Raw genomic sequence first — 23,612 nt, forward strand, 5'->3', positions numbered from 1 at the left:
GTCGCAGACTAAAAATAGGGTGGGTCGGGTAACCGGAAGCAGAAGGTTTTTTTTTTTTTTGGCCTTATGGTATCGGGTACCCATAACCAACTTTCAAATTACTTAATTACAGTAATTACTAAGCTGCAATTTACAAAACCGTAAAGCTATAAAGTTCACTGTACTTGTATCTTGCTGTACTGATGTGCCGATGCGGTTGTAGTTAACAATCTCAACAGCAACTTCCGAGATTTGAATTTTGGCATGTTTGGCATTGGGTTTCCCAGGAACCCGTGGTTTTTTTTCAATCGGGTACCTGGTTCCTGTATTACTCGTATTTGCACACCCCTAAAAAATACAACATTGCGCAGGTTATACCCCCGACATGTAGAGCTGTAAAATACTGCCAGTGTTTTTTAACATTACTCTTTTAATTTTATGCTTTCTTGAGACTTTACCCTCCGAAATCCGTCACAATCCAACAGTTGGTGTTGCATGATATTTAGGGCTCAGATGCAGAGCTTCACCTATTTAACCTATTAAATTCCCTAGGCATTTTGCAAGAATGCAACCTCAATCCTGCAACATACTCCAATTGCCTCAATGTAAAACTTGCTTAGCAGCCTCAATCCTGCAAAATTATCAATTATTTCTATAATGTGGTCCTTGGAGGGGTAACCACTGCCTCAATCCTGCAAAATCCTATAGCAATCACTGTCAATATGTTGAGACAGAGCCAGTGACATCCTGGAGCAGTGCAGAGGATTTCAAGTATAATCTCGGCCTAAATTTATGTACGGCTGAGCATAAATAACACAAGGTCTGGCCCAAGACCTTGATACAGTGCATCCTTAAAAATACCAACCAAGTGCACTTTTTCTTGCCATAAAGCCTCAATCCTGCAAATCCTCCATTTTGCAAACAAAATTTTGAAGTATTTAGGAAACGTTAGGGTTAATCAAAGATTTAACTCTTTAACTCCAAGGAAGCTTTATCAATTCTCCAAAATCCCAACAAGACTAAACTTATATCACATTATCTGTTCATCTAAAGCTACGGAAAAACATGTGTTCTGAAATTCTGAATCCATCAAAGTACAATTTTATTCAGGGGCTGGGATTTTGTGGTTTTGGGATAGTTTGGGTTGGAGAACAAGGCGCACATGTGTATGCAATGTATGGGAGGGAAAGACACTGAACTAAAAGGATGTATACACAAACTTGAACAAAAATGGCAACTATCATGCCAATGTCAATTATGAAACTGTGTTGATTATTTTTGTAACATGGCTGTTAAAACAAAACCAAATAAAAAGATTAAAAATCCGGACAAATACGAACGAGCTTTAGCTTTCAACTTAATTCTCATAAATGCACAGTGTACATTCTCTGTTAAAGGCAAAACAGGAGTGATCTTCCAATAGAATGCACTAAATGTTCGGCATGACGATCAATACAACACTGTAAATGAACTATGGGTGATGGCTATCAAAACAGCTCCACTCCATCAACTGGTAGGGAAAGTGACATTGACAAGCTTTGTGACAACTTTCACGAGATTAAACACGGACTTCTTCAAATAAAATGGTTAAGTATTGAAATCATTGCACCGATCGGCATCCTCCTCAACAAAGTCTTTCTCTTCACAGTAATTCGAGTGAAGTCCATGCGTACAATCATCAACATCTACTTATCCAATCTGGCCGTGGCTGACTTGCTCTTCCTTACATATAGCCTTCTGTATGCACTGTTTATTCAACCAATAGACGCCTTGCAAGTTGCAGCCCGGGGTGTTCGTTATATGCTTATAACGGTTTGTAATTTCTTTGTGGTTACCATAGCAGCTGAGAGATTCTCTGCAGTGCACAGTCCTTTAACACACAAAGAAAAAGCCTCTAAATCTCGAGCAGCAAAGATATCGGCAGGACTCTGGGTTCCAACAATTATCGTTGCTGTGATTCTCATATTGTTACCAATAACAGACACTGTCTTCTATGAAATCATCTTTTGGATTCCTCACATTATCAACATTGTCTGTTTAATAGCAACTCTTGCTTTGTACATCTACATAGTAGTGAAAGTGCGCAAGCAATCAGCACTGCTGCCAGTGCCAAACCGTCCCAAGCGAGCAGGCAAGGTCCTCCATTTGGTAATCATAAATACTGCTGTGTTCTTCGTTTTGTACTCGCTAGACATTGCAAGTCCAATTATTAGAATCATACGTAACAGTTACACTAGGCCTGCCCAAGAGGTTGAATATCTAGAACTTGCAGAAAAACTATATGCTCTGACTATATGTAAAGATATTCTGCAACTTATCAATAGCTCAATTGATTCCCTGGTTTACAGTGCCACAAATGCTGACAATCGTGCAGCTGTAGTCAAGGCTTTCTCATTCCTGAAACTGTGCTGTCGTTGCTGCCCAAGACGGAATCCCAGCCAACCATCGCAGCCAGGGAAGCAGATTGAGCTTCATGTGATTCCACAGGCAGAAAATGACCAAGAGCACAATGCTGCCAGGCCAAGCAGCAGCAAGCCACCAAGCCAAGGGCATGCACAACACACAGCGAGTCAGCAGTCACTGGACAGCTGTCAAGAACAATGTTCCAGGCAAAGCAGCAGCAAGGCATCCATGCACAGTCAGCAGCATGTTCAAGTGCATGTTGAGGTACATGCAGAACCAGCAGGGACCCCAGTGCTTGCAAGTTATCATCAGGAACAATGTTCTAGTCTGACTGACTGCAAGCCATCCATGCAAGGCGAACAGTGGGTACATCCAGAACCAGCAGAGAGCCAGCAGTCACTTGCAAGTACTCAGGATCAATGTCCTTGCCGGCAGACTGGCACTGATCCATCATCACAAGGGCAGCAGTATGCACATCCAGAACCAGAAGGGAGTCAATCTTTGGAAAGTTGTCAAGAACAATGTTCTCTGGTAACGGATGAGTGCAAGCCATGCATGTAAGTGGAGCACTGTGCAGTTGCTCTTGAACTTGCTGTGTAGTGTTCAAAGTGTAGAGTAGATCTATGGCTTTTTCATATATCATCTATATTGGTGTGCCAAGTAGATTTAAAATAGAGAAATATTATCAGCATAATATGCTGGAGTTGTAATGTGTTTTACTTAGCGAATTGCCAATACTCGTATGCACCATGACATCAGTAATGCGCAGGCCCAGAGCAGATTGCAACCAACTATCAGTAAAGGGAACAGCTGGAACTCATTCAATGTATGCATTCAAGTGGTGTTGAAATACTTACAAATGATCTTCTCGACAAATGGAGTACACTTTCCGTATCTGTTCCTTGTTACTTGATGAGGTTTTTGTAAATGAACAAGTTTGCTACTTTTTATTTGTGAAAATGCACATCTATTGGCACTAACATATGGCTAACCCTGACATTTTCCACCTTAAGTACTTGTTTAAATGCCTTTGAAACAGATTTGGAGCTTTTAATTTTAGGAAATGCACCTCTGTATTCCAAGTCTTTGGATGTTTCAGGCTTTTACATATTTTCATGATGGTGCCAAGGTGCATATTCATGAGAAATACAGCGATGTCATGAGCTGGAACTTCAGTTTCACTGATGTTTGAGGACTAAAAAAGTTACAAAATGGTTTTGGCCGAGGTTGATGTGACTGTTTTCTTCATTTAGCACATGGCAGGCAGTCAATGGGATACTTCAATGTGCAAACTGCTATGTGTACATGTACAATGCAGAGAAATTTAGGTTCATCAATTACACAGAAAATCCCAAAGCTGTAAAGTGAAACTGTTGGATATTGTAAAAAGAGTACTTGAAAAAAAGGAAATAAATAAGTACATTTAGTTGTTACTTTGATAAATACAGGCTTATATATGGTAATATTTAGGGAAATTCATTTCGCGGCCCTTTAATTTCTTTATGCTATACAAAAATAGTGCAAACTGTATGTTAATTTAGGCGCGGATCCAGGGGTGGTCCGAGGGTCCACAAAAAAAAGACAAAAAGGACAAAAAGAGGGGGAGAAGAGTGAGAAGGAGGGAAGGAGGAGGGCAACCTCCTTCCAAATATACCGGCGCTGATATTAAACATCAGCCTGCAAACATTGCGTACTGGCTGTATGACACAGCAAGCTCGAGAGCCGAGAAGTTTCAAAATAAACTGCAATCCCAACGTACTTCCCCCTTATGTAACCCTGCATAATACGAACGTATGTACTCTCTACAATGAATTCTCTACAAAAAGCACATGCAGCTTATTGCTGTGTTGCACGACACACAAGGGGTGTGTTTCCATAAAAACAATTTGCCAGCATTTTTTAAGTGCACTTTTCAAGTACAAATTACACTTTTCACGGAGTCCAAAACATTTCCTTGTTTTAAAATGAGTTCTTCAACATCATCATATAATTTTTGTTAAGAATTTATTCGAGAAACAATGTAAAACCCCGAAAAAAATTAAACACCCCTGAAGGCATACATGGATCCGTTCATAAAACTTTTTTTTTTTTACGAAAAAGGTTTTTGACATTACTACACATCGTTGAAAATACAAATCTGATAAGTTTGGTACTTAAAAGGGATCTGTTTGTTCTGAGGACAAAAATCAGCAGTTATAGCGCAAAGACAAATTTTAGCACTCTAGACATGCTCTGGCAAGTTAAACGGAACACGCTGTGAGTTGCTTTCTCAAGTGCAAGCGAGGGATTTTTTTATTGGAGTTTGCCTGTGGCGGCCGCAGACAGGCGCCTGTCCGTGCCGGGTTGGGATAGGTATACACCAATTCCGGATGTCTATTTCTCAACGTCATCAATGTACAATTATTTATTTACTGTATTTTTTTATGTAACAAAATGACGAAAACACCTTCACAATGTATCGTACTAAATGGGAATTGCAATCATGGCGCCAAAGGCCCGATGGCTATTTACTGTACTATAAGAGACCAGTCACATGTGTACAAACTACGATGAGAGTTTTATACAATTTGTCTTGCTGCGCCGCCAATCTGCCGATGGTACATTACAAATTCATGTACCTGTACATGTATAACTAAGCCCTATTCTTGAAATTGAAACTGGACTGAATTAAACCCAAGAACATTTCTGTAACATGTACTGAATGTACATGTTCAAGCGGTTTGTTCTTATTGATAAACTGAACATTTCAACTTGAAACAATACATTAGAAAGCATCCTTGCAACAGTTTACAAACTAAGTCTATAAAATTCCTTTTTACAAATATAATGCACAAAAATATGCAGACGAAAATACATGGTTATCAAGTGAAGAACAGAAGAAACTTAGGTTTGTAAATAGTAAGAGTTTATTTTAAACCAATGAAAAATCCATATATTTTAAAACGTTTTGCTCAAATAAGTCAGGGTAAGAGGGGCCAGGAATCGCCTCACATTGCACTACAGAGCATCTATAATCCAAAATTTCCCGCGCTCGCATAGTTCTCTGAGCAAATGTTCCAACGATGTGCCCCCTGTCTAAAATAATCCTGGATCCACGCACGATTATCATTATCGAGAGTTGAATGCTTAGAGAGCAAACTCACCGCAAATCCAAAATGTCTTGGGAGGTTTTGGATCTCAATCTTGAAGATCTCTGAGGTGAAGTGCTGTTGCGTCAGATAGTGATAAGGATCCGTTATGGCAGCACCAGTCACTGGTACGTCAGAGGTGCTGGTGGAATGGTTATCTTGTGGGTCAAGACCTGATGCACAAATGAACAGATTAAAAAAATTGATAGGGCTAGAACCAATAAGATGACTAGGGCTATTGTCTAGGTCTTCACCCATAACAATTACATGGGAACAATCTGACAATAGCTGTAGCCATAGCTCTAGAAGCCCGTTTCAGACACAGCCTAAGTAACAGATCAACAAAGTTATGCATTAGGAGCATCTGATTCCAAATGTATACCAATCTTTGTGCATAAATCAGGCATGCAACTGGAAATTTAGCAAAAAAAAAACAAGGAAATTCCAACCACACAAGACTTTGTAAAGTGTTTTTCAATTTGTAATGGCATTCATGAGAAGTAAAAAACGAGGAAATCAGCGGATCCGAGGAAAAGTTGCAGGCCTGATACATGTTGCATAATGTAGAAACCATTTTTTGAAGACCAAATTAAGTGCTGTTTTTTTTGTTCAAACTTTCCTGAATTCTATCTTTAGCAAGGAGAATCCAATTGAATAGATGTTTTGCTGCAGAGCACAGATATAATATACGAGATCATTGTAGGCTTTAGATGTACAGTATGGGATTTAAGTCTGGTGTATTAAAAGTGTCATTACAGCTACTAGCTGGAAAAAAATGTAGTTGATAGTTGAAGTCAGCAATTTGTACTCCACTTCTGTAAATAGAGCGTGCAAGTTGACCTCAAAAACCTAAGTGATTTTACTAGGTTTATCCAGTCAAGGGCAGAGAATGGGTTCTGAACAAGAAAAAAATCATTCCAATTTCCAAGACATTCAAAAAATATTGCAAGTTGATTACTATAGTAAATTGAAAAAATGTTGACCTCCACTTCCGTTCATTGGGTGAATTGGGTGAATTCAAACACGGGAGTCTGTGGCTAGACTAGTCAGTGTTTGGTACCAAGATGTTCACATGAAAGGTGAATGTGAACTGGCGAGACTTGCATGCTCTATAATTGTACATAATCTGTGTAGCACCACTAGTCTGTTGTATTAATTATGAGCGCCATGTCTGTATGCTGTTTAAATGCAAAGCAATATTCTAATATTTCTTTTAGATGGACTCAAGGGTACTTCAAATGTGGGTCATTGAAAAATCAATGCTGTAAAATATGAATGTCGTTGTAAAGTTAGCATAATACAAGATGTATCTTAATTTGCACAGTATCTGAGGAATTGCTGCTTTTTATATGTTCATTAAAGCTGCTATTTCCTTGCGTTTAAAACTCTAAACACAAATAATACAGAAATGTACTATCACCAAATTGGTGTTTGAGCTCTTACGTCTTTCTGACACCTAGTATAATTTAAGAAAAAAAAATGTGCAGGTCAAACCATGTTTCTAAAAGTCACATGCTTTTTACATGACAAACAAATTTGCGTGTAAAAGCAAGATCAGTGATAAAATACACAAATGTGTACACTAGCAACATTTAAACAAACAGTGATTTTCCTGAATTTTGTATTTAAAACCTAATTCTTGTTTGTACAAATGTAATTGTTGAAAAATCCCTACCGAGTTAAAGAGCTTGCTGGTCAATGTTGAAAGTACAAACATATACCCTCAATATTCATGCAACAAAAGTAAGCCAACATAGTGGTTAGCAAAGGGGATGACAAGGGTTAAAGTCTTTTGTGGCTTCATTCTTTCTTTCCAATAATTAATTCCTAACACACATATTAGACAATGCACAATATGTACACCTGTCAATCTTTCTGTGTGTTGCATTCTGATTGGTTGGAATTGATCAGCATTAGCTACTAATAGGCCACGCCCCTCGACAGCCGATCCAATCAAACATGAAAGCTGATCTACGTCTTTTGCAAAAAGGAAACTTCAGAGGAAATACTTACCTCTGTAAGCGCCAAGCCGGAAACCAACAGTGTTATCTGTCAATGAAAATAAGAAGACATGAAACTGAAATGTTTGCACAATTTATTCAGGTCCAAGTTTCATGAAGACCAACAAGAAATTAGGGAAAAAACTGAGAAAAAAAATCCAGAAACTTTCTGTTGAGGTGTTCATAACAAGCATATTGTATGAAACTGTTACGTCCATTCCAGGCAATGTGCACTTTTAACTTAAAGAATAATGCAGTGCCTTGAACACCAATACTGGTAGTAGGTGTGCTCTATCCTTTAAAAAAAAAACAAGAAAATAAACGCTTTTATGTCAAATTTTACTTTCATTTAAGATTGCCTAGAGTTACTCTTTGCTTATTTCAGAACTAATTCAACTTCTTTGTAAAGCCATGCTGACAGGATTCAATGAGCAGCATTTTCCCCAACACATGATAATGCCATTGCCCATTTCCCCACTGCCCTGGTCAAAACATGGGTAGGGATAAATCCCCCACCCCGGTGTTTATGCCGTGAGACCCAGTTTTCCAGTGGGTCCACGGACAGTTGGTCTCAATCTACTTCTGAATGAGAGAGTTTCTATAAGCAGGGGGATGAGGTTCACATCCCACCAATGACACTTCAGAGTTGCCCAGAAATCATCAAATCAAAAGGATGCAGAACAAACATGAAAAGATTGGATATAAATAAAAATGAATGCCAGTTTCACTCACCGATGCCATCTACACTCTTGTCCATGGTAAACTCACACTTGTTGCATATAATACTGGCTGTGAGTGGGGAAACAAAAATGAAAATGAAGGAACAAATGCAGCCTGACTTTTATTCAGTTCTCATGTGGTTGACTGTTTCCCACCCCTATCAGAATATACCATGACCAGGAACCAGTCTACTCAGCAGGAGGGTCTCATAGTGTGCAAATACAACCAAAAAGAACTTTTTTTCAGAGGGTTGCATACAGATGACTAAAATGGCAAAACAAGTACAAGTACTTTTCCCTTAAAATAAAACCTAGCAGTTGAACAATTCATCAGCAGAAGAAAACATTGTTGAGGATAGGCAGCACTGACTTTTAAAATGAAAATTGTCTTTTTGTTGTTATCTACCATACAAAGATCTGCATACATGAACAATGTGAATTCTACTTTCCATAATCAGTAACATAAACAAATTTAAACCAACTGGTTGGTGATTTTTGTGATTTAAAAAAAAAAAAATTAAAATAAAATCAGATTTATTTGATTTAAATCAGATTTTTGAATGGTTGGGCACAACCCGACCACTCTTTGAATTTGTTGCGGTTAATCTTTCTTTTTTTGGGGGGGGTGGGGGCAATACTTCTCCGTGGGTTTTCTCTTAAACAGTATATGGTATGAACTATGATTGGAGACTCGGACTTGGACTTGACGTTGGTGACCTGACTACAACTCTGGTACTTGGTCACAGAGTCCACTGTACCTACTAGGTAATTCTGAGTTGACCACCCCAGGGTAGACAGGCAAAGGCCCCCATGAGGTGACGACATTAAGCTTGTCCCTCTGCTCAGGATGGGTCTTCATCTGTAAGGCTAGGGTGTTGGAGTCGATGACTGTACCGTCTGCTGTCTTATCAAGGATCATCTGGATGGGAACCTGGGCAGGAAAAAAAAATTACGAGATGTAAATTATCTTTTTTTATATTGGATTTTTGTTTGCCCTTCGCAGACACATTTTGTAAACACTGTACACTTAGTGTTGTCCGAAGGCTTAGGTGGGACTCAAACCAATGACCCCCTACACAAACAAAGTTGGGTTAAACGCTGCTACATCAGACTCCAAACGGCCAGCTGGCCACAGCAAGCTCAGTGGTCGAGTGGTTAATGCATCTGCACTAGGAAGCAGAAGATTGTGGGTTTGTGTCCAACCCAAAGAAAGCTTGTGTTTTTGCTCTGTGCAAGCCCTAGGACTACACTCGAGTGTACAGTGTTTGTAAAATACTTCGGCCAGGGCAACAAAAAGTACATATATGAAAAAGAATAGCAATAATTAAATGGATGAAAACCAATTGTACTGAAGTTGATTCCTTCTTTCTGATTCACATTTTCAAATTTCACAATCATTCACATAGAATTGAGATGTGGACCAATGCAAATGAGTCTTCACAGATGTTTGTCTTACCTGACTGGATAATTTTACCAAAGAAACTGGCCTTGGTCTCTCCTATCTTTTCGAGTTCTCGATGGGTAATCCCAAATCTAATCCCGAATCCGCTCAGTGAATGGGCGTCGTTGTAGGCCCAAATAGATCCATGTAGGTCCTCAAACACTTTATATTTATCACTGAAACATAAACAATGCAATTATTGAAACATTTACATAGTATCAGGGGCGGGGGAGGGGGGGGGATGTCAGGCGAAGAAAAGGGGTTGGGGATTACATTCCCCTCCCCCAATAAAAAATAGACAAGCACACTTTTCCCTTCCCAATTGTCACATTTGTGGAAGACAGTGTTCTAGTGAATGTTTGCAGTTTGCAGTAACACCATGTAGACATGTAGAGTCTCTTTTGGGAAGATGTGTGGTTCTGAAAAGAACCAACCGGTTCTTTTCTGAGCCACACATCTTCCCAAAAGAGACTTCTACATGGTGGTACCGCAAACCTTTACTAGTTCATGTCACCACGTAGTTAGGACCAAGTAGTTAGCCCTTGCAAATTGCCTTGCGAAGATGTTCCATCAACAAAACTGAGAATATGACAACATCAACTTGATTGTCAGGCAAGGCAGAGACTGATTTCAAATGACAACCACCCCAGAAAGTGAAAAAAAACATAACCCTCTTATCAGATGACAATCAACATTCGCCCAGGAAAGAAAAAATAAGCAACAGATGAACAGAAATCAAATTGTGATTTGTGAATAAAAACTATCCATTTGACTTCATTCCTTATCAGATCAAATTGAATATCAAACAGAAGGGAAGTACAGAATTGTTGTATGGGTAAATAAATCAACATCCAAGGGAAGAACACAATTCATTTTGGGGAAAAAGACAGCATGGATTGAGAGAATAGAAAATCTCCTCTTTTTTTGCTGTTGTCTACATCTATACAACTTTGTACAAAGTAAAATTAGTGCTTAAAGATGTTTTGAGTGAATGTTACTTTCCTTCGTCAGTAACATGACCAAATTGAAACCAACTACCAACTACCTGCTCCTCCGTCCAATCACATCCATAGGCATATACTGTCATCCCCAAAACCATTTCAGGAGGTATTCATCAAGTATATTCCCACGTAACCAATTGAACCAACTACAGGATGAGTCAAAAAGAAAGTGACCTAATTTGAAAAAAAAAGTTTAACATATTTGGCTTGTTCTATGTAAAAAAAAAACACGGATAAAGTACATCTTATTGACCATTAACTGTGAAAATTTCACTTAAATTGCATACTCTATTCCCAATTTATGTCTATTTCTATAAAATGATCACAAAACTTGGCTGTCCACCACTTATCAATTACCGTGCTGCGAACTGATAATACATGTACCCATTGAGGACAATGAAACATCCATCGTTTTCCCACCTCCGTGAATGAACCAGAACTTGCAAAGGAAAAGATACAAAAATTACCAACCATATTTCAAAGAAACAGAGAGTTGACTTGTTTCTCATATTCAAAACACACAACCTGATAGTGAATATTTCAATCATTAAACTCTCACTTGTATTTGAATACTTGTGTGTAATCTGTAATTCTCACTTAGCTCATTTAGCTTTTAATATTATCACATTCCTTGGACAGCTACACAAATGGGTTCTTTTTATGTATGCATAACTTTGGATGGCATGGATCAATGTTAGTAATTGTGTTTTTTCAGATGAATGGAAGAACATGCTCTTTTAAGACATACTTCTTCGGTGTATCTAATTTGATTGCTTTTAAAGAAAAAAAATCTTGGGTGCGGGTCACTTTCTTTTTGACTCACCCACTTTAAACACAATGTGAACATGCATCTCTCACATGCTAAACTTAATTGTCTTCCTTTTTCTATCATCTTCTTTTTTTCTGTCTTTTCAGCTTGTACGGTAGCACTCACATTGAGTGGCATTTACATGTATGCCTTATGAAGGGCCGACTTGCATACAAACAACAATTACATGTACACAATATGCATGTTTAATCTGGAGCAAATAATTAAAAGTGAAACAAATTCAATGCTCAGATTTCATGTCAGTGCAAGTAGTGAAACTGACTTACATGTACATGCATCTGCTTTGGTTACAGGAACTGATACCACAAGATAGTCACATGCATTAAAATCGGACAGAAATGTGGGGGGGGGGGGGAAGGAGAGAAACGAAAAAGAAACTTTCTGTTTCAATTACACTTTGTTTAAAGTCTTGCAATCCATGTAAGTATAAATCTGGAGTGATCTTGAAATAGAGAAGAACATTCTTTGCTGCATCTGAATAAAATGTAACTCACGGAGCTCAATGCTACATTGTGCATGAACTATGGGTGATGGCTACCAAAACACCTCCACTCCATCAACTGGGTGGAAAACTGAAGTTGCAAAGCACCTCGAGAACTTTTACATGAGTGAAGAAAGAGCTAATCAAATGAAATGGTTAAGTGCTGAAATCATTGCACCAATTGGCCTCTGCTTAAACTTTGTCTTTCTCTTCACAGTCATTCGAGTGAAGTCCATGCGTACAATCATCAACATCTACTTATCCAATCTGGCTGTGGCTGACTCCCTCCTACTTATGACTCGCTTCATATTTGCAGTGTTTCCACCTATAGAGTCCAACTTATTGGTCAACAAGGCAATAACAAGTGTCCTATACACGTTCCCTGCTAACTCTAATTTCTTTGTGGTTACCATAGCAGCTGAGAGATTCTCTGCAGTGCGCAATCCTATAACGTTCAAAGAAAAGGCCTCTAAATCTCGAGCAGTAAAGATATCAGCAGGACTCTGGGTGCCAACAATTATTGTTGGTGTGATTCTGATTTTCTTACCATTAACACAAGCTGTCTCCGATAAAGTCTACTTTGGGATTCTTTCCATTATCAACATTGCCTCTTTGATAGCAACTCTTGCTTTGTACATCTATGTAGTACTGAAAGTGTGCAAGCAATCAGCCCTGTTTCCGAACCGTCCCAAGCGAGCAGGCAAGGTCCTCTGCATGGTTATCATCAACACTGCCATTTTCTTCATTCTGAACTCACTGTACACTGCAGCTGCAATTATGACAATACATGCACTTGCATCAAAGTTAACTTCAACTGCTCAGATTGTTGCCTATCTGGAACTTGGGGAGACAATTCATATTCTGGGTACATGCATTATAATTTTGCAACTGATCAATAGCTCAATTAATTCCTTAGTCTACAGTGCCACAAACACTGACTTTCGTGAAGCTGTAGTCAAGGCTTTCTCATTCCTCATACTGTGCTGTCGTTGCTGCCCAAGACGGAATCCCAGCCGACCATCGCAGCCAGGGAAGCAGATTGAGCTTCATGTGATTCCACAGGCAGAAAATGACCAAGAGCACCGTGCTGCCAGGCCAAGCAGCAGCAAGCCACCAAGCCAAGGGCATGCACAACACACAGCGAGTCAGCAGTCACTGGACAGCTGTCAAGAACAATGTTCCAGGCAAAGCAGCAGCAAGGCATCCATGCACAGTCAGCAGCATGTTCAAGTGCATGTTGAGGTACATGCAGAACCAGCACTTGCAATTTCTCATGAGGAACAATGACTGCAAGCCATCCATGCAAGGGGAACAGTGTGTATATCCAGAACCAGCAGAGAGCCAGCAGTCACTTGCAAGTACTCAGGAACAATGTCCTGGGCTGACTGGCACTGAGCCATCAGCACGAGGGCAGCAGTATGCACATCCAGAACCAGAAGGGAGTCCATCCTTTAAAAGTTGTCAAGAACAATGTTCTCTGGTAAATGATGAGAGGAAACCATCCACATAAATTGGGCAGTATGCACAGTCAGTGTGCCTTGAACTTGCAGTGTAGTGTTCAAACTGTAGAGTGGTTTGAAGGCTTCTCTTTTTCATACATCTTCTTCATTGGAATGTCAAGAAACATGAACAGTATAATATGCTGCATTGAAAATGAAAATTCCTTTCGAGATTGCCAATACATGTACAAATCATGACATCAGTAATGTGCAGGCCCAGAGTAGATCGCAACCAACTATCAATGGATGTGCAAGTGGTTCAGAAATTATTGTAATTGTTACTTGAATGAGGTTTTGTGTACATGGTTGCATGTTTATATGAGCAAGTTTCTTCTTTCTTTTCTGTGTGAATATATACATGTATTGCCACTATTAACATATGGCCCTGGCATTTTCCACTGTAAATATACTTTTTAAGTGCTTTAAAAACAGATTTTGTGTTTTTTATTTCAGGAAATGCACCTCTGTAATCTATGTCTGAGGATGTTTCAGGTTTTAAATATTGTTATGACAGTGCCAAGTTGCATATTCCTGAGCAATACAGAGATGTCATGAGATGGAACTTCAGTTTCACTGCTGTTAGAGGACAAAAAGTTACAAAGTGCTTTGGTTGAGGTTGATATCACTGATTTGTTCATTATTTAGCACATGGCAGGTAGTCAATGACATACTTTAATATATGCACAAACTGATATCTCTGCATGTATAAATTTTAGGTTCATAAATTACAAAGAAAATTCAAAAGATGTGAGGTGAAGTGCTGTTGCATCAGATAGTGCTAAGGATCCGTTATGGCAGCCCCAGTCACCGGTACGTCAGAGGTGCTGGTGGAATGGTTCTCTTGTGGGTCAAGACCTGATGCACAAATGAACAGATTAAAAAATTGATACGGCTAGAGCTATATTGTCTAGGTCTTCACCCAAAACAATTACATGGGAACAATCTGACAATAGCCGTAGCCATAGCTCTAGAAGCGCGTTTCAGACACAGCCTAAGTAACAGATCAACAAAGTTGCAAGTTATGCATTAGGAGCATCTGATTCCAAATACATTACACCAATCTTTGTGCATACATGTACATGTAGCACAACGTGGAAAATACTTTTTGCAGACCAACTAAAGTGCAGAATTTTTGTTCAAACTTTCTTGAATTCTATCTTTAGCAAGGAGAAATCCAATTGAATAGATGTTTTGCTGCAGAGCACAGATATATAATATACGAGGCCATTGTAGGCTTTAGATGTACAGTATGGGATTTAAGTCTGGTGTATTAAAGGTGTCTTCACGGCTACTATCTGGAAAAAAAATGTAGTTGATAGTTGAAATCAGCAATTTGTACTCCACTTCTGTCAATAGAGGATGCAAGTTGACCTCAAAAACCTAAGTGATTTTACTAGGTTTATCCAGTCAAGGGCAAAGAATGGGTTCTGAACCAGAAAAAAATCATTCCAATTTACAACACATTCAAAACATATTGCAAGTTGATTACTATAGTAAATTGAAGAAATGTGGACCTCCACTTCCGTTCATTGGGTGAATTGGGTGAATTCAAACACGGGAGTCTGTGGCTAGACTAGTCAGTGTTTGGTACCAAGATGTTCACATGAAAAGTGAATGTGAACTGGCGAGACTTGCATGCTCTATAATTGTACATAATCTGTGTAGCACCACTAGTCTGTTGTATTACATTATGAGCTCCATGTCTGTATGATGTTTAAATGCAAAGCAATATTCTAATATTTCTCTTAGATGGACTCAAGGGTACTTCGAATTTGGGTAAATGAAAAATCAATGCTGTAAAATATGAATGTTGTTGTAAAGTTAGCATCACACAAGATGCATCTTAATTTGCACAGTATCCGAGGAATTGCTGTTTTTATATGTTCATTAAAGCTGCTATTTCCTTGTGTAATTTAAAACTCTAAACACAAATAATACAGAAATATACTATCACCAAATTGGTGTTTGAGCTCTTACGTCTTTCTGACACCTAGTAATATTTGAGAAAAAAAAATTGCAGGGCAAACCATGTTTCTAAAAGTCACATACTTTTTACAGGACAAACAAATCTGCGTGTAAAAGCAAGATCAGTGATAAAATACACAAAAGTGTACACTAGCAACATTTAAACAAACAGTGATTTTTCTGAATTTTGTTTTTAAAACCTAATTCTTGCTTGTACAAATGTAATTGTTGAAAAATCCCTACTGAGTAAAAGAGCTTGCTGGTCAATATTGAAAGTACAAACATATACCCTCAATATTCATGTCAGAAAAGTAAGCCAACACATTGGTCAGCAAAGGGGATGACAAGGGTTTAAGTCTTTTGTGGCTTGTTTCTTTCTTCTCAACAATTAATTCCTGACTGACATATTAGACAATGCACAATATGTACACCTGTCAATCTTTCTGTGTGTTGCATTCTGATTTGTTGGAATTGATCAACATTAGCTACTAATGGGCCACGCCCCTCCACAGCTGATCCAATCAAACATGAACGCTTATCTACGGCTTTTGCGAAATGGAAACCTCTGTGAAAATACTTGCTTTTGTAAGCGCCAAGCCGGAAACCAACAGTGTTATCTGTCAATGAAAATAAGATATGAAACTGAAACTTTTGCACAATTTACCCAGGCCAAGTTTCGTGAAGACCTGACAAGAAATTTGGGGAATAACTGAGAAAAAAAATTCCCGAAACTTTCTGTTGCGGTTTTCATAACAGGCACATTATGTACATGTGTGCACACTTTATATCCAGGCGAGGGGGTGCTTGTGAACGGAGCGGAAACATATAAAAAAATGAAGAGGTTGGATAACTAAAAATAAATGCCAGTTTCACTCACCAATGCCATCTACACTCTTGCCGATGGTAAACTCACACTTGTTGCGATAACTCTCTAATACTGGCTGTGAGTGTGCAAACAAACAATGAAAATGAAAGAAACAAATCAGACATCTCCAATGTCAGGAATATTTACCCCACAAAAGATTCACATGCTGTATAGTTTATCTAACAAGAAATCCAGGATGAAATATAAATTTAGTACAAGTAAAGTGACTCTATCTATCTACCCGAGTTCAAAGATCACACCAGTCAAGCTAACCTAACACTATGTGCCAATGTGAACTATCATTGAGATTATAATTCATAAAATCATTCACAATACTACAAATAAATTTAAATAAAATCTATATTTTTATCAACAAATATTTGTCACCTAGCTTACTCACCGACGGCTTAATTGGCTCCAACTCACATGCCATCCCACTGTGGTTCTTCCTGTCAATCAAATGAAGAGTGCACTATTAAACATGAGGGTGTGGGTTCGAATCCCACTCCAACAGGCTTGTGAATTTCTTGTGGTAACCAAAGCTATATATGCACAAGATTCAAACTGGCCCACTAACCTTTGCAAGCTCTGTTATTGAGTGGTTAAGATGTCTGCACTAGTAAGCAGGAGGTCATGGGTTCATATCCCACCCAAGCAAGCTTGCAGAATCTTTGCTCGTAAGCTCTCAGACAGCACTGAATATACAGTGCATTCTAATTTAGATTGAAGGTCAAAACCAGGTATTCACATTCACAACTCCCCTACGTAAACAATTAATTAAACTCATTGATTGTGGCACCTGCTATATCAGATTGGAACCAGCCAGCCAACCCCAGCAAGCCTGATGGTCAAGCAGTTGAGACATCTGCACTAGGAAGCAGGAGATTGTTGGTGCGAGTCTCATTCGATCGGCTTATGAATTGTGAAGTTTTGGTTTTGTGTTCATTTTTCTGTTTTTTGTTTGTAAACATTTTTTTACCAACTCCCCCCCCCCCCCCTTTTAATCTTTGGGACTTTTGTGTGTGGAAAGGAAGTTTATTTCAGAAGTTGGCCCAAAGCTTGCTGAGTTTTAATTGATTCTCAAGAAAAATGAAGCATCATTTCTGGACTTTTAATGAAATTTCAGGGCAGCTGTACATGTAAGTCCACTTGCCAGAAAACTGTGTCTGGAAACAGTTCCTTGTCAAGGAAGATCACATTTCCATTCTGGCCCACAACCATCCTGTGTCTTTGGTGAGTAGCTCACATTTGTTGCTTCAGCCAGGGAGACATCTCCCCAATGTTCCGTTGCAGCATCTTGGAAATTCCTCAGAAACTCCCTGGTGTTGGTCTATTTGGTGGATAGCTGGTCCTCATACGGCTGGTTCCACAGTGGAGTCAGCATGTTGTTTAACCTGCAGATTGGGAAAAGATGTGAAAAGCACATTCAGTATTCCAGAGTCTTAACAAATTTAGGAAAAAGTGAATAGCTCAACTGCTATAAGCCTTTTGCGATATATGGCAGACACAATACAAGGGTGTTATTTGATTTGGGTATATTGGGGTAACTTATGCAAAAGACTAGACCCAAACCAAATAGCGCCCTCGTATTGTGTGCACCGTACCTCCAAAGGGTAATGAATTGTGTATGGAACTTGTCATCTTTCTACATACAACCATTCTCCTAACTTCAGTTCATAGTTCTGGTGGTGCATTGCAAATTAAAGTTTAAGCTTGAAACAAAGAGGATAATGTGTTCAAGTTAGACAGTTTATCAGATAAAATAAGAATCATCTGTAACTGTGAATCGCACACACACTCTACACAGACATGCCACCTTTAATGCTGTACCTTCTAGGAAAAAACAAGGAAAACTGTCCAAATAACAGTTTTACTCAACAAATGCCGGATGAAGTACTAAATTTACTTAAAGTTCTGTGCTATTTTCGAGTTTCATCCCGAAAAAACAGATTTCCTTACCAATCTGCTTTTTTTTTTCAAGCAATACAAAAGTTATTCACTTTTGAATGAAACACCAAACACAAAAAAGCTCACGTTTAGTTATTGAATTATTACTTTACAATTCCAAATTATTGGCTGCCAAACATAATTTCTGTTCTTGCTGGGTAGGCTGGTTCCCCCCCCCCCCCCCCACAATCAGTATCAATAATGTACGGACGGGAGCCAATCTGTTGGCAAAGCTGGTCATCAGTTTGGGCCAAGAACAAAAAGAAAAGTTCATGGGTAATTTCTTAGTATAACATTTCGTCACCGACACCACGAACTGACACCTGGTGATCAGCGTTGCAGAAATACAAATCGGAGAAAAATGCTTTTAAAGGTTTGACACGAATTTACTCACTAAAATAATCCATCTATCTAAGAGGTTTTGGTATCACTTAACGTGAAAATGCTTAAACTACTCAATTATAGACGTTATATTGTGAAAATCTGCTTTAGTTAATTAGCAATTAAATGATTAAGATGGGTGTCAGTTCGTGAAACCCAAAATTTATGTGTTTTCGGAGAGTGCACCCATGCAATAGCGTTAGTGAGTGTCACTTCGTGAAACCTAAATTGACGCGTTTTGGGAGAGTGCACGCACACACTGCGCATGCGCGCACTCTCCGAAAACACGTTCATTGTAAATCTTGGTTTTCACAAACTGACACCCTGTGCAGGGTCACTTCGTGTTAACAAAAAATACCAGAATTGACCAATTTCTTGAAAATTCACTAGTAAAATTTGCTTATTTTAGATGATTTCAGCAATTTTAACTTTGTCATGTGAAACTTCATGATACAAACTGCTTATACGTGCAAAAATAGAAAATTTGAATTTTACATGCAAGTACACTTTCAATTTCAAGCAAGAGAGTGTAGGAATTCCATGGTTTCAAATCTTTGTCGATGCAGTGACTATTTGTATCTGTATTTTAAATAACTTTCTTGATTATCCAAACACCAAATCTAAAGCTTGTGTCAAGATTCTAAATGTGCGATATAAATAAATATGTTGTAAGCAAAATGTAGCGAACGACCTGATTGATTTTGTGTCATTTTTTGATCTGCATCTAATTTTATTCAGTTATAGATAATTGAAGCGTTAAGTTATGTCTGTGATCTTTTATGAGCTGTAAAACTCTGTAAAAAGTGCAGAGTGCCATTTCACTTTTTTTAAGCAACCTAGATATGAGCAAAACCGACGGATTACACAATGTACATGTAAAAAAAGTCTTGAAGAGAAAATAAAAAGTTATTCTGAAGCACATCTATGCCAAAGTCAACTGAAAATCTATTGTCTACTTTGGTTTAGTATGTATTCAAAACAAGGAACAAAGAACTAATCCTTACAAATCTTAGAGATAAAAAAACACCGAGGGGAAAAAAAGCAGAAGCTTTTTGTTTCAACTTTGCTATTAGTATAAACCTGGAGTGATCTTGAAATAGGACAGAACACTCTTTGCTACATCTGAATAAAATGTTGGATATGGAGAACGATGAAGTTGAAAAGCACCTTGAGAACTTTATCAAGACTCACAAAAGAAATTAACAAATACTATGGTTAAGTACTGAAATCAATGCACCAATCGGCCTCCTCTTAAACTTGGTCTTTCTCTTCACAGTCATTCGAGTGAAGTCAATGCGTACAATCATCAACATGTACTTATCCAATCTGGCTGTGGCTGACTTGCTCTTCCTTATGACTCAATGTATATTTGTATTGTGTTCATCCGAAGTGTACAAAGCATTCCAGAGTGTCAAATAAAACCCGGGACATACCGTTATTTCGTTTTACCGTTTTGGATTTCCTCAAAACCAAAAACAGTAAACGAACCATTGACCGTTTTGTCGTTTTACAGTTTTATAAAACGACAAACAGTATTAAGATAAATACGGTTTATCCGTTTTATAAGTTTAGGAAAATTCATTATAGCACAACGATCCATTATTTTTGTTTTACAGTTTTACACAAATAACTTTGAAAAACAGCAAAACGGTCAGTATTGAATACACACTGTTTTTTATTTTAGTGTCATAGTTAACAGTCCGTGGTGCATTTTGTGGCGGTGGGCAAGGGGGTGGAGGGACCCTGCTTTACACGAGTGTTGGCTCGGCATAATTAATGCGTGGTGTGATTCCTGGCGCGGACCCTGACCCCTTCTCATGGGATTCAGTTGGTGGGGCTTAAAGAGTTGCAAGCAAAAATGGCGCTGGAAAACTGCAAGGGAGGGCATTACTTTTCGCAATGGATACAGGATGGTAAGATGTTTGATGAAGTTGCAGATATTTTGAAGGAAATTGGAGTTTAAGTCGACCCGGCTCTTCAATAGCTAATTCGCAAATTCTGTCGTGAGAACGAAAATGTAAGGAGGGCCCAGGCAATGACTCGATCCCAAGGACACATTAACATTCCTAAGTGCATTGCTTAATTGCCAAACCTAAATCAGGCCTTCATTTTTAAGGAGCGCGAGCGCGATCGCGCTCCTACGCGCTCCTTAACACGGTTTCAGGCGCGCGAATAATAGCGCTCCTAGGTAAATTTGTAAGCTTATTGTCGACTCCAGTTTTTGTCTACATAAAGCCAACAGTAAAATCGTGTCAATCCAAATTTTATATACTTGATTTCTTAACTTGTCATCCCGATGTTTGAACGATTTTGTTGCAAATTTTTTTTACAAAAGTAAGTCGAATACCCACATAAATTCCACCCATAATCATCGGAAGAATTTTGTAAACATCGCACTTCGCAGTTACTCGAGCGGGTCCAACCCGTACATCATGTACATGGACACATTAGCCATTTTCTTTTCGTCAACGACATGTAGCACATTCCATTATGATAAAGGGTACTGGCAGGATCGTCATTCAGACGTGCACCGTCGTTAAGTGAATAAAATGAAATAATAATTACGGTTGAGATCAGTTTATAAATTAGTTTATAAATATTTATAATGTAAAACTAAATATATAAACCTCCGATGAAGTGAAAACACAAAACAATTATGAAATGGATGGGCTGAGCACCTACTTTGTAATACCAACACCCCTATTTTCGATAAAATGGACGTGGCCCAAGCACACGTGTTGTGTGTGAGCGATGTTGTGCGCCATCGCATCTAATACTGTGCAGCCAGATAACAGTGGGTAGGCCTATGTGAAATCATGGAGGAAGGAACTTCCTCCATGGTGAAATTACACCGTTTTTCTGGAAGTTGTGATATTCCAAAGGGAGCCAGAGTGTTTGAACGGCATTTTGAATGATCTCCGGTACATCTACAAGAAACTAGCGTTCATTTTCGACAAGTTTGGGTTGGAAATACCTTACGAAAGGTTGAGCTCATTTGTCCCACAACGATAGAGTGCAAGCGATTTTCCGTGTGTCAACTACCGGGCTATGCCCGCAAGCGCGGCCGGTCAACAGGCCACCCGTGCACGGTGACATTGTTTGTGCGTAGTACCATTGGACATTTTGTAATGGCGTTACTTGTACATTTCTGTGACCTTACTTTCGATCCTTTTATTTTTTTGTGCCCAAAACCAAATATTCATATAATTATTTTCCTTTTCTATTTTACTAATTTTGAGGATTTATGTGACAAAAAAAGTATTTCTTTGACAGATGCATGACCGGACTTAATTTAATTGAATTTTTTGGGGGGGGAGGGGGTTCTATTCATCAATTTGGATATAAATTTAGAACCCCTCAAAAACACGGTTACACCACATGATACATATGCAAATTTAAACAAAAACAGGTTTTTAGTAAAGTTAGTAAACCAAAATAATTAAACTATTTGATAAAAAAAATCAAATAAAAAGTGAAATAAACAGTAAATAAATAAAAATCAAATAAAGTGAGTATAATAAAAACGAAGTAAAATAGAACAAAATAGAAACACTAATAAAGAACCACAAGTCAACTCCAATTTGTTTTTCATTTTTATTTCCACATCAGGATGATTCACAAACAAGTAAAACTTAAACCTTAAATTGACATGGATTAAGCACTCAATTTGTAGTGAACAGTCGCATCTGTTTCTCAGTTCTGATGCAAGTGTGTGTGCATGATATGAAAGGCTTCAGGAAATGATTTGGATTCATTTTTTACTTTGAGCACAAAACATGCAAATCGAGCTCCTCGGACTTTTCTAGGAGAGCAATTTTGGGTGCTCAAATTGAGCTCCTCGGATTTCCCAGGAGAGCGATTAACTGAGCTCCACGAATTTCTAAAAATGAAGGCCTGCTAAATCCAAAAAAATGGTGGGCAAGACTATTGACCGTTTTGTAATTGTCATGATTTTGTAAAACAACACTCTAAAAATAAAGCAACTAACCGTTTAACGCTTTCTACAATTAAAAACAACAACAAAAAGTATTTTTTGTGTGTCGACTTAATACCGTTTGACCGTTTTACAAAACTGTAAAATGACAAAACGGTCAATTGTTCGTTCACGGTTGTTGTTTTTGAGGAAATCCAAAACGGTAAAACAAAATAACGGTATGTCCTGGGATTCAAATACATATTTGTTGCTGTTTGTAGTTATTTTGTAGTGATCATAGCAGCTGAGAGATTCTCTGCAGTGCGTAATCCTCTGACATTCAAGGAAAAAGCCTCTAAATCTCGAGCAGCAAAGATATCAGCAAGACTCTGGGTGCCAACAATTATTGTTGGTGTGATTCGGATATTCTTGCCAGAGACTGTCTTTAAAGACATCATTTTTTGGATTAATTTCGTTACCAACACTACCTGTTTGGTAGCCACTCTTGCTTTGTACATCTTTGTAGTAGTTAAAGTGTGCAAGCAATCAGCACAGTTGCCAAATTGTCCCAAGCGAGCAGGCAAGGTCCTCTGTATGGTTATCATCAATACTGCCATTTTTTTTTCATTCTGAACTCACTGAACATTTCAGCTGCAATTATTTATACTCTGGGGACAACTTATACTTTGCCTTCAGACTTCAGACTGATCAATAATATCAATCTTTGATGCAGAAAGCTGTCATTTTCCTGTGTCCTGGCTGCATTTTCTTTATGTCCTCGCATAAATTTATGAAATATTTTTGGTCGCCGTAAGGTCTCCTATGAGATCGCATATAATGTGACAGGCCCTTAACACACTGAGTAAACAGTGTATATATGTCGTAATATACAACATATTATCAAGAATAGAAACGTATTTTACTTTAAAGTAGGGAATTGTCAATACTTCCTGTGTCATTAGTAATGTGCAGGACCAGAACAGATTGCAACCAACTGTCAGTGTCACATTCCCTGGTTTGCCCCCCCCCCCCAGAAATATGACCCTCAGAAGTCTGGTACA

At 38.4% G+C, this 23,612-nt stretch overlaps 1 protein-coding gene across 11 annotated transcripts in view; it reads right to left on the reverse strand.

Moving 5' to 3' along the window:
- LOC119742634 (tRNA (uracil(54)-C(5))-methyltransferase homolog) overlaps positions 1-23,612 on the reverse strand; it is a 64,951-nt gene that overhangs the window by 21,764 nt on the left and 19,575 nt on the right. For 3 of the 11 annotated variants that reach the window (XR_005272883.1, XR_005272889.1, XR_005272886.1), the window contains exon 1: positions 5,526-5,566. Coding sequence is in view for 4 of the 11 variants with exons in the window: in XM_038218765.1 (XP_038074693.1) it covers positions 5,630-5,683; positions 16,027-16,062; positions 16,323-16,386; positions 16,711-16,759; positions 17,464-17,531 (271 nt within the window). In the remaining 7 variants the exon portion in view is untranslated. The other 8 variants (XM_038218766.1, XM_038218765.1, XR_005272878.1 and 5 more) reach the window with 8 other exon arrangements.

The sequence above is a fragment of the Patiria miniata genome, unplaced genomic scaffold (assembly GCF_015706575.1).
Source record: "Patiria miniata isolate m_02_andy unplaced genomic scaffold, ASM1570657v1 HiC_scaffold_6, whole genome shotgun sequence".
Classification (NCBI taxonomy): domain Eukaryota; kingdom Metazoa; phylum Echinodermata; class Asteroidea; order Valvatida; family Asterinidae; genus Patiria; species Patiria miniata.